Consider the following 27123-nt stretch of genomic DNA (forward strand, 5'->3'; position numbering starts at 1 on the left):
CCTGTCCCGCCTCTGGCCCACCCCCTCCTCTTCGTCACAGCCTCCCCTGCCCGCCCTGTGAGCCGACCTGGCTGCTCTCTCCCGCAGAGAGCAGCCAGAATGTCGGTAACTATGGTGCATTACACAGACGCCGGTGATAGCTTCTGTCTAGCTGCTTCCTGCCTTGAAGCATTCCTGTGGCTTTGCCTGTGCCTGATCCAGTATCCAGCTTCTTGGTGTCCACTGGTCTGTCGTTTGGAATTCTGCCTGTCCTCCGGTCCTGAGAGCCTGTGTCAGCGGTTTTGGGGGTTCCTGTCCTTTTTGCCAGTATTCGTACCGGTTTCGTGGGTAGCGGCTTTGCCGCGTCCCTCGGCCTAGGCCGTAGTTACTTGTTGCTTTGCTTTGGATTTTCTGCAGAGGGTTCTGCGTGTGCTGTCCTCACCGGAACACAAGCGGTATTGTGTCGGCGTGTGGACAGCACTGCCTTGGTTGTAGTTTTTGTCTTGGCGGCTGTGCCGCACATACGTTTAGTTTTAGGTCTCTTAGTAGCCCCTAGCTCTGTGTTTGGTTTAGTTAGAGGTCCCCTTGTTATCATCCCGTCTCGGTTTACGCCTTGTCTCACATCAAGACCTGGGGGCATCGGAGTTGGGCAGAACTAATCCGCCCTTCAAACGCGGCTGCCGTAGGCCCAAGCACACATAGTCTCGCAGACGTAAACTGACCACGCAGGTGAAACAACGGAGGTAGGTTGCTAGGGGTTATTTCTATACCTTGCCATCATTTCAGCGTCACGTTCTTGTGCTCTGGACTTACTACGCAATACCTCTTTTCATTCTGAGCACCAAGAACGTAACATAAATCCTATTTTCTCATACGTCCTAGAGGATGCTGGGGATGCTTCAAGAACCATGGGGTTTATACCAAAGCTCCAGAACGGGCGGGAGAGTGTGGATGACTCTGCAGCACCGATTGACCAAACAAGAGGTCCTCCTCAGCCAGGGTATCAAACTTGTAAAACTTCGCAAAGGTGTTTGAACCCGACCAAGTGGCAGCTCGGCAAAGCTGTAATGCCGAGACCCCCCGGGCAGCCGCCCAGGACGCGCCCACCCTTCTAGTAGAGTGGGCTTTTACCGATTTCGGTAACGGCAATCCTGCCGTAGAATGAGCCTGCTGAATCGTATTACAGATCCAGCGCGCAATAGTCTGCTTGGAAGCAGGAGCCCCAATATTGTTGGGAGCCCACAGGACAAAGAGCCTCCGTTTTCCTAATCTGCGCCGTTCTGGCGACATAGATTTTCAAAGCTCTGACCACATCAAGAGACTTCGACTCCGCCAAAGCATCAGTAGCCACTGGCTGGTTTACGTGAAATGATGAAACCCCTTTTAATAGAAATTGCTGACGAGTTCTCAACTCCGCTCTATCAGCATGGAAGATTAAATAGGGGCTTTTGTGAGACAAAGCCGCCAACTTAGAAACCAGCCTTGCGGATGCCAAGGCCAACAACATGACTACTTTCCAAGTAAGGAATTTTAACTCAACCTTACGTAAAGGTTCAAACCAATGAGATTGCAGGAACTGCCAGGGCCGGTGCAAGGTTTCTCGGCACCCTAGGCAAAACTTAAACCTACCCCCCTCCCTCCTTATTCACGTTACGTTACAGTAGTGCCTCTTATTGATGTTACGTCACACAGTAGTGCCCCTTATTCACGTTACACCACAGTAGAGCCCATTTACGTTAAACCACACAGTAGAGTCCATTCACGTCCTGCCATATAGTAGTACTCCTTATACACATTATGCCATACAGTAATAGTGCCCCTTATAAAACAATATGCCATAAAGTAATGCCCCCTATACATTATGCCACACAGTAATGCCCCTTATACATTTTGCCACACAGTAATACCACTTACACATTATGACACACAGTAATGCCCGTTATAACATTATCCCACACAATAGCAATGCCCCTTACACATTATAGCACATTATGATTGGCTGCCGGTCTATGAGATCCGATTGGCTGGCAGATGGCTCCCGATTCAAAATGATGGTGTCGTCTCTCACATGGTTGTGTGCACTGGCCAGTGCACCACCTATAAACAGTTGTTGCGTAAAACAAACGTGTGCATGTGTACTGGAGCAAAAACGCAAATATGGTATCTCCAACCTTTTATAATACAGTATATTAATTTCATGAAAAGTGAGTGCCTATTATGTTTCTTTCTGAAATTACAGTTGAAAATGCTAGTTACACCCGTGTGTGTGTGTGTGTGTGTGTGTGTGTGTGTGTGTGTGTGTGTGTGTATTTCTCTATCGTCCTAGTGGATGCTGGGGTTCCTGAAAGGACCATGGGGAATAGCGGCTCCGCAGGAGACAGGGCACAAAAAGTAAAGCTTTTCCAGATCAGGTGGTGTGCACTGGCTCCTCCCCCTATGACCCTCCTCCAGACTCCAGTTAGATTTTTGTGCCCGGCCGAGAAGGGTGCAATTCTAGGTGGCTCTCATAAAGAGCTGCTTAGAGAAAGTTTAGCTTAGGTTTTTTATTTTACAGTGAGTCCTGCTGGCAACAGGATCACTGCAGCGAGGGACTGAGGGGAGAAGGAGTCAACTCACCTGCGTGCAGGATGGATTGGCTTCTTGGCTACTGGACATCAAGCTCCAGAGGGACGATCACAGGTACAGCCTGGATGGTCACCGGAGCCGCGCCGCCGGCCCCCTTGCAGATGCTGAAGTCAGAAGAGGTCCAGAATCGGCGGCTGAAGACTCCTGCAGTCTTCTAAAGGTAGCGCACAGCACTGCAGCTGTGCGCCATTTTCCTCTCAGCACACTTCACACGGCAGTCACTGAGGGTGCAGGGCGCTGGGAGGGGGGCGCCCTGGGAGGCAAATGTAACCTATATAAAGGCTAAAAATACCTCACATATAGCCCCCAGAGGCTATATGGAGATATTTAACCCCTGCCTGATTTCTCTAAATAGCGGGAGACGAGCCCGCCAGAAAAGGGGCGGGGCCTATCTCCTCAGCACACGGCGCCATTTCCTCTCACAGCTCCGCTGGTCGGGACGGCTCCCAAGTCTCTCCCCTGCACTGCACTACAGAAACAGGGTAAATCAGAGAGGGGGGGCAAATTTATGGCGATATTTTGATATAACAAAGCAGCTATAAGGGAGCACTTATTATAAGGCTATCCCTGATATATATATATAGCGCTTTTGGTGTGTGCTGGCAAACTCTCCCTCTGTCTCCCCAAAGGGCTAGTGGGTCCTGTCTTCGTTAGGAGCATTCCCTGTGTGTCTGCTGTGTGTCGGTACGTGTGTGTCGACATGTATGAGGACGATATTGGCGTGGAGGCGGAGCAATTGCCAAATATGAGGATGTCACCCCCTAGGGAGTCGACACCAGAATGGATGCCTTTATTTATGGAACTACGGGATAGTGTCAACACGCTAAAGCAGTCGTTTGACGACATGAGACGGCCGGACAATCAATTAGTGCCTGTCCAGGCGACTCAAACACCGTCAGGGGCTGTGAAACGCCCTTTGCCTCAGTCGGTCGACACAGACCCAGACACAGGCGATGACTCCAGTGGTGACGGTGACGAATCAACCGTATTTTCCAGTAGGGCCACACGTTATATGATTTTGGCAATGAAGGAGGCGTTACATTTAGCTGATACTACAGGTACCACTAAACAGGGTATTATGTGGGGTGTGAAAAAACTACCTATAGTTTTTCCTGAATCAGAAGAATTAAATGACGTGTGTAATGAAGCGTGGGTTGCCCCTGATAAAAAGCTGATAATTTCAAAGAAATTATTGGCATTATACCCTTTCCCGCCAGAGGTTAGGGAGCGCTGGGAAACACCTCCTAGGGTGGACAAGGCGCTAACACGCTTATCTAAACAAGTGGCGTTACCCTCTCCTGAGACGGCCGCACTTAAAGATCCATCAGATAGAAGGATGGAAAATATCCAAAAAAGTATATACACACATGCAGGTGTTATACTACGACCAGCTATAGCGACTGCCTGGATGTGCAGTGCTGGGGTAGTTTGGTCAGAGTCCCTGATTGAAAATATTGATACCCTGGACAGGGACAATATTTTACTGTCGTTAGAACAAATAAAGGATGCATTTCTTTATATGCGTGATGCACAGAGGGATATCTGCACACTGGCATCACGGGTAAGTGCTATGTCCATTTCGGCCAGAAGAACTTTATGGACGCGACAGTGGACAGGCGATGCGGATTCAAAACGACATATGGAAGTTTTGCAGTATAAAGGGGAGGAGTTATTTGGAGTCGGTCTATCAGATTTGGTGGCCACGGCTACAGCCGGGAAATCCACCTTTCTACCTCAAGTCACTCCCCAACAGAAAAAGGCACCGACCTTTCAACCGCAGCCCTTTCGTTCCTTTAAAAATAAGAGAGCAAAGGGCTATTCATATCTGCCACGAGGCAGAGGTCGAGGGAAGAGACAGCAACAGGCAGCTCCTTCCCAGGAACAGAAGCCCTCCCCGGCTTCTACAAAAGCCTCAGCATGACGCTGGGGCTTCTCAAGCGGACTCGGGGACGGTGGGGGGTCGTCTCAAAAATTACAGCGCGCAGTGGGCTCACTCGCAAGTAGATCCCTGGATCCTGCAGATAATATCTCAGGGGTACAGGTTGGAATTAGAGACAGATCCACCTCGCCGTTTCCTGAAGTCTGCTTTACCAACGTCCCCCTCCGAAAGGGAGACGGTTTTGGAAGCCATTCACAAGCTGTACTCTCAGCAGGTGATAGTCAAGGTACCTCTTCTACAACAAGGGAAGGGGTATTATTCCACTCTTTTTGTGGTACCGAAGCCGGATGGCTCGGTAAGGCCTATTCTAAATCTGAAGTCCTTGAACCTGTACATAAAGAAGTTCAAGATGGAGTCACTCAGAGCAGTGATAGCGAACCTGGAAGAGGGGGACTTTATGGTATCCTTGGACATCAAGGATGCGTATCTCCACGTTCCAATTTACCCCTCACACCAGGGGTACCTCAGGTTCGTTGTACAAAACTGTCACTATCAGTTTCAGACGCTGCCGTTCGGATTGTCCACGGCACCTCGGATCTTTACAAAGGTAATGGCCGAGATGATGATTCTTCTTCGAAGAAAAGGCGTATTAATTATCCCATACTTGGACGATCTCCTAATAAGGGCGAGGTCCAGAGAACAGCTAGAGATGGGATTAGCACTGTCTCAAGAAGTGCTAAAACAGCACGGGTGGATTCTGAATATTCCAAAATCCCAGTTAATGCCGACAACTCGTCTGCTGTTCCTAGGGATGATTCTGGACACGGTTCAGAAAAAGGTTTTTCTCCCGGAGGAAAAAGCCAAGGAGTTATCCGAGCTTGTCAGGAACCTCCTAAAACCAGGAAAGGTGTCTGTACATCAATGCACAAGAGTCCTGGGAAAAATGGTGGCTTCTTACGAAGCAATTCCATTCGGCAGATTCCACGCAAGAATTTTCCAAAGGGATCTGTTGGACAAATGGTCAGGGTCGCATCTTCAGATGCACCTACGGATAACCCTGTCTCCAAGGACAAGGGTGTCTCTTCTGTGGTGGTTGCAGAGTCCTCATCTATTGGAGGGCCGCAGATTCGGCATACAGGATTGGATCCTGGTGACCACGGACGCCAGCCTGAGAGGCTGGGGAGCAGTCACACAAGGAAGAAACTTCCAGGGAGTATGGACAAGCCTGGAAACGTCTCTTCACATAAACATTCTGGAACTAAGAGCAATATACAATGCTCTAAGCCAGGCAGAACCTCTGCTTCAGGGAAAACCGGTGTTGATCCAGTCGGACAACATCACGGCAGTCGCCCATGTGAACAGACAGGGCGGCACAAGAAGCAGGAGTGCAATGGCAGAAGCTGCAAGGATTCTTCGCTGGGCAGAGAATCATGTGATAGCACTGTCAGCAGTGTTCATCCCGGGAGTGGACAACTGGGAAGCAGACTTCCTCAGCAGACACGATCTTCACCCGGGAGAGTGGGGACTTCATCCAGAAGTCTTCCACATGCTGGTAACCCGTTGGGAAAGACCAATGGTGGACATGATGGCGTCTCGCCTCAACAAAAAACTGGACAGGTATTGCGCCAGGTCAAGAGATCCGCAGGCAATAGCTGTGGACGCGCTGGTAACGCCTTGGGTGTACCAGTCGGTGTATGTGTTTCCTCCTCTGCCTCTCATACCAAAAGTATTGAGAATTATACGGCAAAGAGGCGTAAGAACGATACTAGTGGTTCCGGATTGGCCAAGAAGGACTTGGTACCCGGAACTTCAAGAGATGATCACGGAAGATCCGTGGCCTCTACCTCTAAGGAGGGACTTGCTTCAGCAGGGTCCCTGTCTGTTTCAAGACTTACCGCGGCTGCGTTTGACGGCATGGCGGTTGAACGCCGGATCCTAATGGAAAAAGGCATGCCGGAAGAAGTCATTCCTACTTTGATTAAAGCAAGGAAAGAAGTAACCGTGCAACATTATCACCGAATTTGGCGAAAATATGTTGCGTGGTGCGAAGATCGGAGTGCTCCGACGGAGGAATTTCAACTGGGTCGATTCCTACATTTCCTGCAATCAGGATTGTCTATGGGTCTCAAATTGGGATCTATTAAGGTTCAAATTTCGGCCCTGTCGATTTTCTTTCAAAAAGAATTGGCTTCAGTCCCTGAAGTCCAGACCTTTGTTAAGGGAGTGCTGCATATACAGCCCCCTGTGGTGCCTCCAGTGGCACCGTGGGATCTCAATGTAGTTTTGGATTTTCTAAAATCTCATTGGTTTGAACCACTAAATAAGGTGGATTTGAAATATCTCACTTGGAAAGTGACCATGCTTCTAGCCCTGGCTTCTGCCAGGAGAGTGTCAGAATTGGCAGCTTTATCTTACAAAAGCCCATATCTGATTTTCCATTCGGACAGGGCAGAACTGCGGACTCGTCCGCATTTTCTCCCTAAGGTGGTGTCAGCATTTCATCTGAACCAGCCTATTGTAGTGCCTGCGGCTACAAGTGACTTGGAGGACTCCAAGTTACTGGACGTTGTCAGAGCATTAAAAATATATATTGCAAGAACAGCTGGAGTCAGAAAATCTGACTCGTTGTTTATATTGTATGCACCCAACAAGATGGGTGCTCCTGCGTCTAAGCAGACGATTGCTCGTTGGATCTGTAGCACAATCCAACTTGCACATTCTGTGGCAGGCCTGCCACAGCCTAAATCTGTAAAGGCCCACTCCACAAGGAAGGTGGGCTCATCTTGGGCGGCTGCCCGAGGGGTCTCGGCATTACAACTTTGCCGAGCAGCTACGTGGTCAGGGGAGAACACGTTTGTAAAATTTTACAAATTTGATACTCTGGCTAAGGAGGACCTGGAGTTCTCTCATTCGGTGCTGCAGAGTCATCCGCACTCTCCCGCCCGTTTGGGAGCTTTGGTATAATCCCCATGGTCCTTTCAGGAACCCCAGCATCCACTAGGACGATAGAGAAAATAAGATTTTACTTACCGATAAATCTATTTCTCGGAGTCCGTAGTGGATGCTGGGCGCCCATCCCAAGTGCGGATTATCTGCATAAATTGTACATAGTTATTGTTAACTAATTCGGGTTATTGTTGAAGGAAGCCATCTTTCAGAGGCTCCGCTGTTATCATACTGTTAACTGGGTTTAGATCACAAGTTGTACGGTGTGATTGGTGTGGCTGGTATGAGTCTTACCCGGGATTCAAAATCCTCCCTTATTGTGTACGCTCGTCCGGGCACAGTACCTAACTGGAGTCTGGAGGAGGGTCATAGGGGGAGGAGCCAGTGCACACCACCTGATCGGAAAAAGCTTTACTTTTTGTGCCCTGTCTCCTGCGGAGCCGCTATTCCCCATGGTCCTTTCAGGAACCCCAGCATCCACTACGGACTCCGAGAAATAGATTTATCGGTAAGTAAAATCTTATTATTTATTGATTTTGTGACCCATATCCCCTTTACTGTTTATAAAAACGTTAAAAAAAATAATAATATATATATATATATATATATATACACATACATACATACATATATATATATATATGCAGAGAAGAAAGGCGGCACTCGGAGACTGACGAATTTGGTGAAACAAAACCAATCAGTGTTTAATCACGTCTACGTTTCGGGGGACGTACCCCCTTCCTCAGGACAAACCAAACACAAGTGCAAACAGTGTGAGAATAACATTAAATACCTTACCATATCTAGAAGCGCCAACCCCCGCACCTCCGGACGTGTCTCCCTGTCTAACCCGGAAGTGTCGTCGTCCTGCCCTCGGACGTCATCCCGCAACGGCTGTGGACGTGCACACGCTCTGTAACCATGGAGACCATAGAGACAGACTTAGTAAATAAACCACTAAAACAGCATACGCTAAACATACATAGATACTACACAACAGTGCAAATCACTTAATGGTGATAATCAATAAAAAATTATTGGAAAAACAAGTGACCGTTAAAAGTTGATCCGTAAGACACACTCGGGTATTAACCCTTATGTGATGTGTGAACATGACAAATGCACCCTCACATTAATTAAAATACATCATCGTGTTAAAATATAATGTAGTGAATGTTCAAAATATATAAAAAAATGTGTAAAAAATGTGTAAAAAATGTATAAAAAATGTGTAAAAAATGTGTGAAAAAATTTGCTGTAAAACCCCCGCTCTTTGTACTGTCCGCGACACATCTTTTCAGCAGCTGGGTACTATGTTAATACCTCAAATAGACTACAAATCAATAAATTAATCCTAATAGTATAAAAAAATATGAAAAATTGTAAAAAATCCAAAGCAGGACATAGTGTGCCCAAAATATTAATATACGGATATACACTAATCTTCAACAATATCATTTATAAAAAAGTTATTTCATAAAAAGCAACTTAGACCTAGATTTTCATTAAGACCCCTAGGGTGGATGGTGTCAAGCCTGTAGATCCACCGCGATTCAAGCTGTAACAATTTTTAGGTCTGTTACCTCCACACTGCGATAATGGGACCTGGTCCACGATTTTATAGCGCAGCGAGGTAAGGCTATGTCTACTCTGCGCGAAATGCCGCGCGACCGGCTGCTCACTAGTGCCGGACTGTAGAGCTGCCCTGATGGCCGACCTATGTTGGGCCATTCTTTCTTTAAATTGGCATTGGGTTTTGCCAATGTAGTACAAACTGCAAGGACATACCAGCACGTACACTACAAAGGTCGAGCTACAAGTAAGAGGCCATCTTATTGGAATCTTCTTACCAGTGTGCGGGTGCAGTATGTAGTCACCTGTCTGCATATAGCTGCAGGTGGTGCATCCCAGGCATCTATAACATCCCGGTCTCCATTAAGTGATTTGCACTGTTATATATAGCACTGTTGTGTAGTATCTATGTATGTTTAGCGTATGCTGTTTTAGTGGTTTATTTACTAAGTCTGTCTCTATGGTCTCCATGGTTACAGAGCGTGTGCACGTCCACAGCCGTTGCGGGATGACGTCCGGGGGCAGGACGCTGACACTTCCGGGTTAGACAGGGAGACACGTCCGGAGGTGCGGGATCCGTGGCTCCGGCCGGCGTCGCCGCAACGGGGGTTGGCGCTTCTAGATATGGTAAGGTATTTAATGTCATTCTCACACTGTTTGCACTTGTGTTTGGTTTGTCCTGAGGAAGGGGGTACGTCCCCCGAAACGTAGACGTGATTAAACACTGATTGGTTTTGTTTCACCAAATTCGTCAGTCTCCGAGTGCCGCCTTTCTTCTCTGCATATATTGAGGTAGCAATAACCTCTAAGGAGGGCACCGGAGCAAATAACCTGTCGGGAGCGGTGAGTGCCGGACCACACAGAGGATTGTATATATATATATATATATATATATATATATATATATGCTCAAGTTCAGAATCTGGTATTCTCATTACAGTGGCGTAACTAGAAATTGTTGTCCCCCAAGCCAAAACATTCTCTGGCGCATCCCCCCCCCACCCCCTTCCCCCCACATACTTGGCACTAGTAAAGAGATGAATTTGCAAAAAAAGAGGTGTGGCTTTGCTGAAATGGGCATGGCTTTGCATAAAGGGGTGTGGCATTGCAGGAAAAGACTACCTTATACCCCAGTTTTGCAACCTGCAAGCCCAGACGTTGGCCACCACAGGAAAAATAATAATCTTGATTCATGCCCCTTACATTATTTGTCATTTTTCCTTCTTATAGTAATGCCCAGTATACATTATGCCACACACCGCAATGCCCGTTATACATTATGCCACACACTACAATGCCCCTGAGACATTATACCACATACCACAATGCCCGTGATATAGTATACCACACACCGTCATGCCTGTGACACATTATGACACACACCGCAATGTCCGTGATACATTATGCCACACACTGCAATGAGCCTGAGACATTATACCACAATGCCCGTGATATAGTATACCACACACCGTAATGCCTGTGACACATATGACACACACCGCAATGTTCGTGATACATTGTACCACACACTGCAATGCCCATTACACATTAAGTCCTACAGTAAGGCTTCTAATTTCTTTCTAATTTCTTTTAAATTACCTGCTCGTTGCCAGGGGTTTCATGCTCAGGGTATCATGCTCATTGCCAGGGGTTTCATGCGGTAGGTGTTATGCTTGTTGCCAGAGTTATCATGTGCTGGGTTTCAAGCTTGTTGCCAGGGGGTAATATTCGTTGCCGGGGTTTCATGCACTGGGTGTCATGCTCGTTGCCAGGGATTTCATGAGCTGGGTGTTGTGCTTGTAACCAGGGGGTAATGCTTGTTGCTAGGCCTGTGCTCCCAGTGCCACATATGCTCCTAGTGCCAGATATTCCCCCACAGTGCCAGATACACATATGCCCCCAGTGCCCCATATGCCCCCCCCCCCCCCCAGTGCCAGCTACACACATACTCCCAGTGCCAAATATGCCCCCACAGTGTCAAATATGCCCCCCCCACAGTGCCAGGTACACATATACCCCCAGTGCCAAATATGCCCCCCCACAGTGCCAGGTACACATATACCCCCAGTGCCAAATATGTCCCCCCCCCAGTGCCTGGTACACATATAGCCCCAGTGCCAAACATGCCCCCCCAGTGCCAGGTACAAACCCCCAGTGCCAAACATGCGCCCAAAATATATATGCGCCCAAAATAAATATATATATATATATATATATATATATATATATATATATAATTTTAATTTATAGTATAACTTTGTGGACCACTCATATATTTTCTGCCATACACAATTTCACATGCTTTTTTTTGCTTACTGGCTGGGACTGTGTCATATGGATCCATAGCAGCACTCCTCTCTGTAGACTGAGCAGCAGATGGAGCCGGACAGTAAAATACAAGTGAGCCAGGAGCAGATAGGCAGCCAGCAGCTGGGGGCAAACGGTGACGTCTGTGGGAGCATGGAAGGCTAAGGGCAGCAATCGGACCCCCCTGCCTATGGCTGCAGGAGGAGGAGGGAGAGGACGATGTTGCTGCTGCCTGCGCGGACTGTAGGACACAGCAGCATCGCACTACTGTTCCTACTTGTTGCTGCTGGGGTCCGTCAGCAGCGCGGCAGACGCAGCTCACCTTCATATGGGGGAGGGGGGGAGGGGGGGGCGGCGGGCGGACTAGACGGTAGACGCGCACTGCGGCCGTTGCTAACCAGCCCAGCGCAACATGAGTTTAGGAGGTAAAACTTATTCAGGAGGAGCACGCCGCCCTCCAGTGGCCGGCGCTCATAGGCAGCTGCCTAAAGCTGCCTAGTGGTAGCGCCGGCCCTGGGAACTGCAATACCACATTAAGATCCCATGGTGCCACAGGGGGCACAAATGGAAGTTGGATGTGCAGCACGCCTTTCACGAAGGTCTGAACTTCTGGAAGGGAGGTCAATTCTTTCTGAAAGAAGATTGATAAGACCAAAATCTCTACTTTAATAGAGCCTAACTTTAGGCCCACATCCACACCTGCTTGCAAAAAATGGAGCAAACGCCCCAGCTGAAATTCTTCCGTAGGAGCCTTCTTGGATTCACACCAAGACACACATTTCCTCCAAATACGGTGGTAATGCTTTGCCGTTACTTCTTTTCTAGCTTGAAGAAGTGTGGGAATGACTTCACTGGGAATACCCTTTCGGGCTAGGATTTGGCGTTCATATGCCACGCCATCAAACGCAGCCGCGGTAAGTCTTGATACATGCACGGTCCTTGTTGTAACAGGTCCACCCGTAGAGGAAGAGGCCATGGATCTTCTATGAGCAACCCCTGAAGATCTGGATACCAGGCCCTCTTTGGCCAATCCGGAACAATGAGTATCGCCTGAACCCTTGTTCTTCTTACAATCTTTATCACCTTCGGAATGAGTGGAAGTGGAGGGAACACATAGACCGACGGAGACACCTACGGTGTCACTAGGGCGTCCACCGCTATTGCTTGAGGGTCCCTCGACCTGGAACAATATCTCTGAAGTTTCTTGTTGAGGCGGGACACCATCATGTCTATTTGAGGAATTCCCCAACGACTTGTCACTTCTGCAAAGACCTCTTGATGAAGACCCCACTCTCCTGGATGGAGATCGTGTCTGCTGAGGAAGTCTGCTTCCCAGTTGTCCACTCCTGGAATGAAGACTGCTGACAGAGCGCTTGCATGTCTCTCCACCCAGCGAAGAACCTTTGTGGCCTCGCCCATTGCCGCTCTGCTCTTTGTTCCGCCCTGGCGGTTTATGTACGCCACTGCTGTTATGTTGTCTGACTGAATCAAGATGGGCAGACCGCGAAGAAGATGTTCCGCTTGCAGAATGCCATTGTAAATGGCCCTTAATTCCAGAATATTTATGTGCAGACAAACTTCCTGGCTTGACCATTTTCCCTGAAGGTTTCTCCCCTGTGTGACTGCTCCCCAACCTCGGAGACTTGCATCTGTGGTCACCAGGATCCAATCCTGAATCCCGAACCTTCGTCCCTCCAGAAGGTGAGAACTGTGCAGCCACCACAGAAGGGAGATCCTGGTCCTGGAAGATAGGATTATTTTCCGGTGCATGTCCAGGTGAAACCCGGACCACTTGTCCAACAGGCCCCACTGAAACACCCTGGCGTGGAACCTGCCATATGGAATGGCCTCATAGGCCGCCACCATCTTCCCCAGCAACCGAGTGCATTGAAGAATTTACACTCTTGCCGGTTTCAGAATCTGCTCCGTGTCGTCGGACCCAACTGTGATTTTGACAAGTTTAGGAGCCAACCATGTTGTTGCAGAATCGTCAGTGAGAGCGCAACATTTTTCAGCAGTTGCTCCCTGGATCTCGCCTTTATGAGGAGATCGTCCAAGTACGGGATAATTGTGATTCCCTGCTTGCGTAGAAGAACCATCATTTCCGCCATAACCTTGGTGAAAATCCTCGGAGCCGTGGACAGACCAAACAGCAACGTCTGAAATTGGTATTGACAATCCTGAACAGTGAACCTCAGGTAAGCCTGATGTGGAGGATATATGGGAACGTGTAAGTAGGCATCCTTTATGTCAACCGACACCATAAAATCCCCCTCCTCCAGACTGGAGATCACAGCTCGGAGAGATTCCATCTTGAATTTGAATTTTTTTAGATAGAAATTGAGGGATTTTAGGTTCAGAATCGGTCTGACTGAGCCATCCGGCTTCGGGACCACGAACAGGCTCGAATAAAAGCCTTCCCCCTGTTGTGACGGGGTACCGTGACAATGATCTGATTTTGACACAGCTTTAGTATTGCAGCGCATACTACCTCCCTTTCTAGAAGAGAAGCTGGCAAGGCCGATTTGAAAAATCGGTGAGGGGGCACGTCTTGAAACTCTAACCTGTATCCTTGGGTTACTATTTCTACTATCCAAGGATCCAGGGCCGAGCGAACCCAGACCTGACTGAAGAGTCGGAGATGTGCCTCCACCGGTGTGGACTCCCGCAGAGGAGCCCCAGCGTCATGCGGTGGATTTGGTAGAAGCCGGGGATGACTTCTGCTCTTGGGAACTTGCCACAGCCTGTGTCCTTTTTCCCCTTCCTCTTCCTCTCGCAGCAAGGAAGGAAGACCCTCGTCCTTTTTTGTATTTATTGGGCCGAAAGGACTGCATTTGATAGTGGGGTATTTTCTTTTGTTGTGCAGGGACATAAGGTAGAAACGATGACTTACCCGCGGTAGCCGTAGATACCAGGTCAGTGAGGCCGTCACCAAACAAGACACTACCGTTAAACGGTAGAGACTCCATAGCCTTCTTAGAGTCCGCGTCAGCATTCCATTGATGAATCCACAATGCCCTTGACCCAGAGTCAAAAGCACGCTATCCCTGTCCAGGGAATCTATATCAGATGACAAGTTATCTGCCCACTTTTCAATAGCGCTACTCACCCACGCCGAAGCAACGACAGGCCTGAGCAGCGTACCTGTAGTGACATAAATGGATTTTAGTGTATTTTCCTGCTTACGATCCGCAGGATCCTTTAGGGCTGCCGTGTCAGGAGACGGAAGTGCCACCTTTTTGGACAGACGCGATAGAGCTTTGTCCACCGTGGGGGTTGACTCCCACTTTTCCCTATCCCCCGAGGGGAATGGATACGCCACCGGAATTCTTTTGGGAACCTGTAACTTTTTGTCGGGATTTTCCCAAGCCAGTTCAAAAAGAGTGTTCAGTTCATGAGAGGGAGGAAACGTTACCTCAGGTTTCTTTCCTTTATACATACAGACCCTAGTATCAGGAACAGCAGGGTCCTCCGTGATATGTAACACATCTTTTATTGCCACAATCATGTACTGAATGCTCTTAGCCAGTTTAGGATTCAATCTGGCATCACTATAGTCGACACTGGAGTCAAAGTCCGTGTCGGTATCTGTATCCGCTATCTGGGTAAATGAACACTTCTGTGACCTCGAGGGGGTCTGGACTTGTGACAATACGTCCTCCATGGATTTTCTCCATGTCTTATTCTGAGATTCAGATTTATCCAGCCTCTTATTTAATAAAGCCACATTTGCATTCAACACACTCAACATATTTACCCACTCAGCAGTCGGCGGTGCCGACATGGTCACTCCCACCGCCTTTTCTGTCCCCGTTCCAGCCTCTTCCTGGGAAGAGCACTCAGCCTCAGACGTCGACACACACGTACCGACACCTACAACCACACTGGGGCTATAGGGGACAGACCCCCACAGCAAAGCCTGTTAGAGAGACATAGAGGGAGTTTGCCAGCTCACAACCCAGCGGCTATCCCGGTACTGAAACTTTATATACAATGCCTCAGACCTGTTAGCGCTTTTATAATATAGATAATAGCACCAAATCTACTGTGCCCCCCCCATTTTGCACCCTGTTACTTGTACAGCAGTATGGAGGTCAGGGCCAGCGTCTCTGCAGCTTCTGTGAAGAGAAAATGTCGCCGGCTAGAGCTGTGAGGGCTAAGCCACGCCCCCTCACCGGCGCGCTTCAATCACGCTCATTTTAGCATATTTATACTGGCGGGGGTCTATATTAAGTGCCCAGGCACTTTTCATATAACTTTTACCAGTTTAATTCAGGTCTACATGCTGCCCAGGGCGCCCCCCCTGCGCCCTGCACCGTTAGTGCCGCTGTGTGTGTGGGAGCATGGCGTGAAGCGCGACCGCTGCGCGGTACCTCAAGACCTGAAGTCTTCTGCCATCACTAAAGTCTTCGATTCTTCTTTTACTCACCCGGCTTCTTTTTTCTGGCTCTGCAAGGGGGGTGACGGCGCGGCTTCGGGAACGAGCAGCTAGGAGTGCCAAGTGATCGGACCCTCTGGAGCTAATGGTGTCCAGTAGCCTAAGAAGCAGAGCCTTTGAACTCACAGAAGTAGGGCTGCTTCTCTCCCCTCAGTCCCACGAAGCAGAGAGCCTGTTGCCAGCAGGTCTCCCTGAACATAAAAAAACTAACATAAGTCTTTTTTTCAGAGAAACTCAGTAGAGCTCCCCAGTGTGTGACCAGTCTCCCCGGGCACAGAATCTAACTGGAGTCTGGAGGAGGGGCATGGAGGGAGGAGCCAGTTCACACCCCTTTTAAAGTCTTGGGGTGCCCATGTCTCCTGCGGATCCCGTCTATACCCCATGGTTCTTGAAGCATCCCCAGCATCCTCTAGGACGTATGAGAAAGAGTAGCTGAGATAGCAGGATAGCAGCAGAGAGAGACAGACGGCAAGAGAGCAGCAGAGACAGCAAGAGAGCAGCAGAGAGACAGACAGGATCAGAGAGAGACAGACAGAAGAGAAAAACAGACGGCAAGTGAGCAGCAGGGACAGTCAGAAGTGCCAGCAGACAGATAGGTAATAGACAGCGGAGAGACAGCCAGCGTGTATCTCCAATCAGGTGAGGGTTCGTGAACCAATCAAAGCTCGCAGTGCGGGCGCCAATCAGGAGCCGCAGCTGCCGGTCCGTGAGCTCTGATTGGCTAACGAACCGGCAACTCATTAGAGATACACGCCGCTGCCGGACACCGGACTGAACACTGAGGGGCAGGAGAGGCGTGCGCAGAGCTCACACACAGGCTGCAAGCATGGCGGTCGGGCCGGCGGTTCTGCATACCGGCTGGCAATTTCTTACCGGTACGCAGTACCGCCCCCGTACCGCTATACTTGCAGCACTGCCTGGGAGTCACAGCCATCATCCACCAGGTTGTACCTTTTCCTCACCAGCATGATCCTTCAGCTCCATTGTAGCACCATCTCCTGGGGGCGGTCCGATGGAGGGCTCCAGGGTCTCAGCACTCCAGTCCCGTCTCCTGGGGTGGGCGGCTCCCGTGAGACTCAGAACCCCGCTCAGCCCCCTCGGTGTGTCTCCTGTGTACGGCTGCCTGCTTGGGGGTGCCCAGCTCTCCTTGGCTCCAGCTGCCACAGTGACGTCGCACCCACTCCAGACGCTCTCAGGCTGCAGATTGCTGGAAGCTAGCCTGCAAGATCACATTTTCTGACAAAAGTTTGCAGAAAAAAACTGACTTTAGATGTCAATACAACATCTGACCAACTATTAATGTTTTCTCTGTTAATCACTTAACTGGCTAATATTTTCCCCAAAAACCGCTCACAAATTGTAGGATGATTTTTTTTTTTATGATTGAATTAGGTTAAAATATGTCCTATACAATTTTACATTAAAAAAAAAATCAAACTATTTTTGGAACATCAGTAAAAATATTGATGGACGGAACATTGTGACCCTCGCAACTTCACTTTTTCAGCACCTGCCTCTCTGTAGCCTCCGGGGTTGCAGAGGAACGGGGCTACGTCTTCATATTTCCCCAGCTGCTGGTTATGTCTGCAGTCGCTGCCGGACTGACCGATCAGCAGTGATTGTCAACACAGCAGGCACTGGGGTAAGGGAACCGGAGGTCCCTCTGAGAGCGGAAGCTGCAGGAAGAATCTCTTCCTGCAGCTGCACAGTGAGCTTTCTGACAGGTCGCATCAGATGTGATCATGTCAGGGAAAACCCAGCCTGGTGTGGTCGCATCTGATGCAGCCAAGCCAGGCAAGTGGTTAAACGACTAGAAACCACAGATTTACTGCAGGAAAGCCAACGCCACACTGCTCAAATAATAGGCCTGCCTGTGGCTGGTTGGTGCAAAGCTTTGTTTTATCAATAACCCGGTCAGCCCAGGGCTGGAATCCATAGGCAAGAAATGGGGGGCTGACCAGTTTGTGGCTGGTTATATATATGTTAGGAGGACCCCATGCTGTGTGAACCCCTGCTATAGTGCCAGCTGCTGGCTCAGCTTAGTGCTGTATTCTGTAATACCAGCCTAGGCTCAGTGGTCCGGGGTCAGTTACTAATTGGGGGGTGGACCATTTTTTGTCTTATTAATCTTACGACTTTACAAAGGTAATGAATACAATAATACCTATACAGATCATAGTGATCCGTGCAGTCACATCTAGTCATAGTGATCCGTGCAGTCAGATCTAGTCATAGTGATCCCTGCAGTCAGATCTAGTCATAGTGATCCCTCAGTCACATCTAGTCATAATGATCCCTGCAGTCACATCTAGTCATAATGATCCCTGCAGTCACATCTAGTCATAGTGATCCGTGCAGTCACATCTAGTCATAGTGATCCGTGCAGTCACATCTAGTCATAGTGATCCTGCAGTCACATCCAGTCATAGTGATACGTGCAGTCACATCTAGTCATACTAGTGATCATGCAGTCACATCTAATCATACTAGTGATCCGCGCAGTCACATCTAGTGATCCGCGCAGTCACATCTAGTCATACTAGTGATCCGCGCAGTCACATGTAGTCATACTAGTGATCCGCGCAGTCACATGTAGTCATACTAGTGATCCGCGCAGTCACATGTAGTCATACTAGTGATCCGCGCAGTCACATCTAGTATTACTAGTGATCCACGCAGTCACATCTAGTATTACTAGTGATCCACGCAGTCACATTTAGTTATACTAGTGATCCGCGCAGTCACATCTAGTTATACTAGTGATCCGCGCAGTCACATATAGTTATACTAGTGATCCGCGCAGTCACATCTAGTTATACTAGTGATCCGTGCAGTCACATCTAGTTATACTAGTGATCCGCGCAGTCACATCTAGTTATACTAGTGATCCGCGCAGTCACATCTAGTTATACTAGTGATCCGCGCAGTCACATCTAGTCATACTAGTGATCCGCGCAGTCACATGTAGTCATACTAGTGATCCGCGCAGTCACATGTAGTCATACTAGTGATCCGCGCAGTCACATCTAGTTATACTAGTGATCCGCGCAGTCACATGTAGTCATACTAGTGATCCGCGCAGTCACATGTAGTCATACTAGTGATCCGCGCAGTCACATGTAGTCATACTAGTGATCCGCGCAGTCACATATAGTTGTAGTGATCCGTGCAGTCACATCTAGTGATCCGCGCAGTCACATGTAGTCATACTAGTGATCCGCGCAGTCACATGTAGTCATACTAGTGATCCGCGCAGTCACATCTAGTCATACTAGTATCCGTGCAGTCACATCTAGTATTACTAGTGATCCGCGGAGTCACATCGAGTTATACTAGTGATCCGCGCAGTCACATCTAGTTATACTAGTGATCCGCGCAGTCACATCTAGTTATACTAGTGATCCGCGCAGTCACATCTAGTTATACTAGTGATCCGCGCAGTCACATCTAGTTATACTAGTGATCCGCGCAGTCACATCTAGTCATACTAGTGATCCGCGCAGTCACATCTAGTTATACTAGTGATCCGCGCAGTCACATCTAGTTATACTAGTGATCCGCGCAGTCACATCTAGTTATACTAGTGATCCGCGCAGTCACATCTAGTTATACTAGTGATCCGCGCAGTCACATCTAGTCATACTAGTGATCCGCGCAGTCACATCTAGTTATACTAGTGATCCGCGCAGTCACATCTAGTTATACTAGTGATCCGCGCAGTCACATCTAGTTATACTAGTGATCCGCGCAGTCACATCTAGTTATACTAGTGATCCGCGCAGTCACATCTAGTTATACTAGTGATCCGCGCAGTCACATCTAGTCATACTAGTGATCCGCGCAGTCACATCTAGTTATACTAGTGATCCGCGCAGTCACATCTAGTTATACTAGTGATCCGCGCAGTCACATCTACTCATACTAGTGATCCGCGCAGTCACATCTAGTCATACTAGTGATCCGCGCAGTCACATCTAGTGATCCGCGCAGTCACATGTAGTCATACTAGTGATCCGCGCAGTCACATATAGTTATAGTGATCCGTGCAGTCACATATAGTTATAGTAATCCGCGCAGTCACATGTAGTCATACTAGTGATCCGCGCAGTCACATGTAGTCATACTAGTGATCCGCACAGTCACATATAGTTATAGTGATCCGTGCAGTCACATCTAGTCACGGTGGCCTAGTAGATTGGTATAGGAAGCACAGTTACTGTAGGGGAATGGTGCTAAGCCTCCCATACTGGATAGTTAACAACAGAATCACAACTTCCTCATCCCTTGTTCTGTATTTCCCCCGATAAAGTTCAAGTCTCTTGAGAGACACACACACACACACACACACACACACACACACACACACACACACACACACACACACACACACACATTGGTATTCTGTATAGACATACTGTAAGGAGATAACAGTTCCAACTTCCCACTCATTTTGTATATAGTTACAGTATATGGAGAGGGTGAGAGAGAGAGAGAGAGAGAGAGAGAGAGAGAGAGGGAGAGATAGAGAGAGAGAGATTCTCTATAGAGGAAAGTGTATGAGAGAGTGATAGATTGTACTATATATAGTGAGAGAGGGATAGATTGTACTATATATAGTGAGAGAGGGATAGATTGTACTATATATAGTGAGAGAGGGATAGATGTACTATATATAGTTATACAATGTCCTCAGTAGATGCAGAAACTCCACAGGCCCCTGAGTGTCCTTTGGCTCAGGAACAGCTGATCTCCTCCCACACTCCCCAAATCCTCCTGAGAAGAAGGAGGAGAAGAGTTTCTGCTCTGACTCTGCCGCCTCAGTGACTGAACAATGATCTGAAACTTGCAGCATGGGGGGATATACCGGGACCGCCGCACTTCTGATGTGCTGTGAGTAATTGCATAGGGGACACTGTAGTGTACTGAGGGGGCTACACTGGACTACCCTGTGACACTGTACTGAGACACTGTATAAAGGGCGAGATGAGGTGACACTGTACTGAGACACTGTATAAAGGGCGAGATGAGGTGACACTGTACTGAGACGCTGTACTAGGGTGAGATGAGGTGACACTGTACAGAGACACTGTACTAGGGTGAGATGAGCTGACACTGTACTGAGACACTGTACTAGGGTGAGATGAAGTGACACTGTTCTGAGATGCTGTACTAGGGTGAGATGAGGTGACACTGTACTGAGACACTGTAGTAGGGTGAGATGAGGTGACACCGTACTGAGACACTGTACTAGGGTGAGATGAGGTGACACTGTACTGAGACACTGTACTAGGGTGAGATGAGGTGACACTGTACTGAGACGCTGTATAAAGGGTGAGATGAGGTGACACCGTACTGAGACACTGTACTAGGGTGAGAAGAGGTGACACCGTACTGAGACACTGTACTAGGGTGAGATGAGGTGACACTGTACTGAGACACTGTACTAGGGTGAGATGAGGTGACACTGTACTGAGACGCTGTACTAGGGTGAGATGAGGTGACACTGTACAGAGACACTGTACTAGGGTGAGATGAGCTGACACTGTACTGAGACACTGTACTAGGGTGAGATGAAGTGACACTGTTCTGAGATGCTGTACTAGGGTGAGATGAGGTGACACTGTACTAAGACACTGTACTAGGGTGAGATGAGGTGACACCGTACTGAGACACTGTACTAGGGTGAGATGAGGTGACACTGTACTGAGACACTGTACTAGGGTGAGATGAGGTGACACTGTACTGAGACGCTGTATAAAGGGTGAGATGAGGTGACACCGTACTGAGACACTGTACTAGGGTGAGAAGAGGTGACACCGTACTGAGACACTGTACTAGGGTGAGATGAGGTGACACTGTACTGAGACACTGTACTAGGGTGAGATGAGGTGACACTGTACTGAGACGCTGTACTAGGGTGAGATGAGGTGACACTGTACTGAGACACTGTACTAGGGTGAGATGAGCTGACACTGTACTGAGACACTGTACTAGGGTGAGATGAAGTGACACTGTTCTGAGATGCTGTACTAGGGTGAGATGAGGTGACACTGTACTGAGACACTGTACTAGGGTGAGATGAGGTGACACCGTACTGAGACACTGTACTAGGGTGAGATGAGGTGACACTGTACTGAGACACTGTACTAGGGTGAGATGAGGTGACACTGTACTGAGACGCTGTATAAAGGGTGAGATGAGGTGACACCGTACTGAGACACTGTACTAGGGTGAGAAGAGGTGACACTGTACTAGGGTGAGATGAGGTGACACTGTACTGAGACACTGTACAAGGGTGAGATGAGATGACACTTTACTGAGACGCTGTACTAGGGTGCGATGAGGTGACACTGTACTAGGGTGAGATGAGGTGACACTGTACTGAGACACTGTACTAGGGTGAGATGAGGTGACACTGTACTGAGACACTGTACTAGGGTGAGATGAGGTGACACTGTACTGAGACGCTGTATAAAGGGTGAGATGAGGTGACACTGTACTGAGACGCTGTATAAAGGGTGAGATGAGGTGACACTGTACTGGGACGCTGTACTATGGTGAGATGAGGTGACACTGCACTGAGACGCTGTATAAAGGGTGAGATGAGGTGACACTGTACTAAGACGCTGTACTAGGGTGTGATGAGGTGACACTACTGAGATGCTGTATAAAGGCTGAGGTGACACTGTACTGAGACACTGTATAAAGGGTGAGATGAGGTGACACTGTACTGAGACCCTGTATAAAGGGTGAGATGAGATGACACTGTACTAAGACGCTGTACTAGGGTGTGATGAGGTGACACTGTACTGAGACGCTGTATAAAGGGTGAGATGAGGTTACACTGTACTGAGACGCTGTACAATGGGTGAGATGAGGTGACACTGTACTGAGATGCTGTACTAGGGTGAGATGAAGTGACACTGTTCTGAGATGCTATACTAGGGTGAGATGAGGTGACACTGTACTGAGACACTGTATAAAGGGTGAAATGAGGTGACACTGTACTGGGACACTGTATAAAGGGTGAGATTAGGTGACACTGTACTGAGACACTGTATAAAGGGTGAGATTAGGTGACACTGTACTGAGACACTGTATTGGGTTGAGATGAGGTGACACTATTGAGACACTGTATTGGGGTGAGATGAGGTGACACTGTACTGAGACACTGTACTAGGATGAGATGAGGTGACACTGTACTGAGACACTGTACTATGGTGAGTTGAGGTGACACTGTACTGAGATGCTGTATAAAGGGTGAGATGAGGTGACACTGTAATGAGACACTGTACTAGGGTAAGATGAGGTGACACTGTACTGAAACACTGTACTAGGGTGATATGAGGTGACACTGTACTAAGACGCTGTACTAGGGTGAGATGAGGTGCACTGTACTGAGACACTGTACTATGGTGAGATGAGGTGACACTGTACTGAGACACTGTACTAGGGTGAGATGAGGTGACACTGTACTAGGGTGGGATGAGGTGACACTGTACTGAGACACTGTACTAGGGTGAGATGAGGTGACACTGTACTGAGACACTGTACTAGGGTGAGATGAGGTGACACTGTACTGAGACACTGTACTAGGATGAGATGAGGTGACACTGTACTGGACACTGTATAAAGGGTGAGATGAGGTGACACTGTACTGAGATGCTGTACTATGGTGAGATGAGGTGACACTGTACTGAGACACTGTACTAGGGTGAGATGAGGTGACACTGTACTGAGACTCTGATATAGGGTGTGATGAGGTGACACTGTACTGAGACGCTGTATAAAGGGTGTGATGAGGTGACACTATACTGAGACACTGTATAAAGGGTGAGATGAGGTGACACAGTACTGAGACACTGTACTAGGGTGAGATAAGGTGACACTGTACTGAGACGATGCACTAGGGTGTGATGAGGTGACACTTTACTGAGACACTGTACTAGGGTGAGATGAGGTGACATTGTACTGAGACACTGTACTAGGGTGAGATAAGGTGACACTGTACTGAGACGATGCACTAGGGTGTGATGAGGTGACACTGTACTGAGACACTGTACTAGGGTGAGATGAGGTGACATTGTACTGAGACGCTGTACTAGGGTGAGATGAGGTGACACTGTACTGAGACGCTGTACAATGGGTGAGATGAGGTGACACTGTACTGAGATGCTGTACTAGGGTGAGATGAAGTGACACTGTTCTGAGATGCTGTACTAGGGTGAGATGAGGTGACACTGTACTGAGACACTGTATAAAGGGTGAGATGAGGTGACACTGTACTGAGACGCTGTATAAAGGGTGAGATGAGGTGACAATGTACTGAGACGCTGTATAAAGGGTGAGATGAGGTGACACTGTACTGAGACACTGTATTAAGGGTGAGATGAGGTGACACTGTACTGAGACACTGTATAAAGGGTAAGATGAGATGAAACTGTACTGAGATGCTGTACTAGGGTGAGATGAGGTGACACTGTTCCGAGATGCTGTACTAGGGTGAGATGAGGTGACACTGTACTGAGATGCTGTATAAAGGGTGAGATGAGGTGACATTGTACCGAGATGCTGTATAAAGGGTTTGACGAGGTGAAACTGAACTGAGACGCTGTATAAAGGGTGTGACAAGGTGACACTGTACTGAGACACTGTATAAAGGGTGAGATGAGGTGACACTGTACTGAGAAACTGTATATAGGGTGTGATGAGGTGACACTGTACTGAGATGCTGTATAAAGGGTGTGACGAGGTGACACAGTACTGAGACACTGTACTAGGGTGAGATAAGGTGACACTGTACTGAGACGATGCACTAGGGTGTGATGAGGTGACACTTTACTGAGACACTGTACTAGGGTGAGATGAGGTGACATTGTACTGAGACACTGTACTAGGGTGAGATAAGGTGACACTGTACTGAGACGATGCACTAGGGTGTGATGAGGTGACACTGTACTGAGACACTGTACTAGGGTGAGATGAGGTGACATTGTACTGAGACGCTGTACTAGGGTGAGATGAGGTGACACTGTACTGAGATGCTGTACAATGGGTGAGATGAGGTGACACTGTACTGAGATGCTGTACTAGGGTGAGATGAAGTGACACTGTACTGAGACACTGTATAAAGGGTGAGATGAGGTGACACTGTACTGAGACGCTGTATAAAGGGTGAGATGAGGTGACAATGTACTGAGACGCTGTATAAAGGGTGAGATGAGGTGACATTGTACCGAGATGCTGTATAAAGGGTTTGACGAGGTGACACTGAACTGAGACGCTGTATAAAGGGTGTGACAAGGTGACACTGTACTGAGAAACTGTATATAGGGTGTGATGAGGTGACACTGTACTGAGATGCTGTATAAAGGGTGTGACGAGGTGACACTGTACTGAGACGCTGTATAAAGGGTGAGACGAGGTGACACTGTACTGAGAAGCTGTATAAAGGGTCAGACGCGGTGACACTGTACTGAGACACTGTATAAATGGTGTGACGAGGTGACACTGTACTAAGACGCTGTATAAAGGGTGAGATGAGGTGACACTGTACTGAGACGCTGTATAAAGGGTGTGATGAGGTGACACTGTACTGAGACGATGTATAAAGGGTATTAGGAGGTGACACTGTACCGAGATGCTATATAAGGGGTGTGATGAGGTGACACTCTACTGAGACGCTCTATAAAGAGTGTGATGAGGTGACACTGTACTGAGACTCTCTATAAAGGGTGTGATGAGATGACACTGTACTGAGACTGTGACAGGACGATACCGTACGGAAGCACTCGCAGCTTCCGCGTCCCGTTGACTGCACACAGAATGGAAGGTCAAGCCGCACGAGGCCTGACCACATAGGGGATTCCCGCTTACCGTCAGTAACCGCCTGTTACTGACTCCACCCACTGCGCTGTGGGCGGGTTCTCGCTGCCACCACCAAACTCCTAACCTGCCGTGGCGTTTGGAACCACGGTTCTGCTCTGTATGTGCCGACGCACTGCTTTACCACACCTGTGTGGTGTCGACGAATCCCCACTAGCCACTTGCTAGGCCTCTACCGGTAGCTGGCGGAAGGCGGAGCTTGGAGACGTCAGGTGCTTCCCTGGACAGCCGGAGGACGGGGCTAGGTTTGGCCTAACCCTGTTGGTCACAAGATGAAGCAGTCTTCTTGAGGCAAAGGTGTTTATTGCTCAAATAACCTTTAAAAAGGCTCCTCCCTATGGCTAGGGGCAACAGCATACAATTAAGATGTTTCAGCAGAAGAAGATGTTACAATACACTGGGGGCTCACAGGCATCCTCTTTTTATCTCAGTTCTACACACAGTACCACAGGGGGGTAAGCCCTCCCTGTCTTCTCCAACCAATCAGGTTATCGCAGAAAATATAAAGAAATACAAGTTACATTTCAAAAGTTAAGACTTAGATAAAGCACATTCCTGCTCCTCTTCATATATAACCAGACCAGTGGCTTTCCCAAACACAATCTGATTACCATGTTCCTGTCTCTTTCACACATGTAAATATAACTTGCATTTCAATTGCATTCACCCTCTCACACATAGACAACGTTCTTATATTGTGAATGAAACATAATCTGCATCACACATAATGCAGCCTAAGAAATGTTACATCAAACTGTTGTTACACAAAACCCACTAGTTTGCATTTGTGAAACACAATCTGATTAACATGTTCCTGTCTCCTCTAACATCTCCATGCAAACCCAGTTCACACAATATTCAGAGAAGACAGCAACAAATCCTTTCACCTGCATGTGTCTATAAAGTTACACAGGGACACATCTCAATCTCAAAGAAATGGCTTGTCCATACACCCCTTTCCAGGTGCCAGGGTCATCAGCATCTCAATCCCTAGGTGAGAAGCTTCCAAGCCATTTGTCCACAAACGTAAATGCATTTTAAAACCAACACAGCTTACACATTCCTTCTAAGTGCTGGCATTTGCTGCAATGTAAATGTGCAGTCTTACAACTGTGCCTATTGCCTTAAATGTAACATTGGTGAAAACACAGTATTAAACATAAATACCCGGTGCCTAGCACCCACAATACATTTAAAGATGGTGCTTAGCACCAGTGCACAGTTTTAAAGTGGCGCCAAGCGCCCATTGTCCCTTAATATGGCGCCGGGCACGAGGATTAACACCTTCAGTGCCGCAGCCGCCATTACACGTGTGGCTGGTTGGTCTCTCCGGCCACACTCCTCCCCCCCATTCAAGCGGGTCAACCAGGGACCCATGTCCCAACGATTTGGGTCCTGGTCCCGCAGTCCGTTGGGGTAAAGGGGATGCTACCTGGGATGTGTAGGCTCTGGCCTAGACAGTTCATCCATAGTGTAGTGGGCCTCTCTTCGT

The 27123-nt window shown here is 48.3% G+C and overlaps 2 protein-coding genes across 3 annotated transcripts in view; one reads left to right on the forward strand and one right to left on the reverse strand.

Moving 5' to 3' along the window:
- The window catches only part of LOC134944205 (alpha-aspartyl dipeptidase-like), a 51505-nt gene extending 34549 nt beyond the window's left edge, over positions 1–16956 (reverse strand). The window contains exon 1 of one of the 2 annotated variants that reach the window (XM_063932787.1): positions 16698–16956. In XM_063932787.1, coding sequence (XP_063788857.1) covers positions 16698–16730 — 33 coding nt within the window. In that variant the 5' untranslated portion in view covers positions 16731–16956. Of the gene's footprint in view, positions 1–8227; positions 8339–16697 lie in introns of those variants that run through there. The other variant, XM_063932788.1, reaches the window with a different exon arrangement.
- A 3499-nt stretch (positions 16957–20455) lies between these two features.
- LOC134944203 (TGF-beta receptor type-2-like) overlaps positions 20456–27123 on the forward strand; it is a 42972-nt gene continuing 36304 nt past the window's right edge. The window contains exon 1 of the mRNA XM_063932783.1: positions 20456–20636. Coding sequence (XP_063788853.1) covers positions 20597–20636 — 40 coding nt within the window. The 5' untranslated portion in view covers positions 20456–20596. The remainder of the gene's footprint in view (positions 20637–27123) is intronic.

The sequence above is a fragment of the Pseudophryne corroboree genome, chromosome 7 (assembly GCF_028390025.1).
Source record: "Pseudophryne corroboree isolate aPseCor3 chromosome 7, aPseCor3.hap2, whole genome shotgun sequence".
Classification (NCBI taxonomy): Eukaryota; Metazoa; Chordata; class Amphibia; order Anura; family Myobatrachidae; genus Pseudophryne; species Pseudophryne corroboree.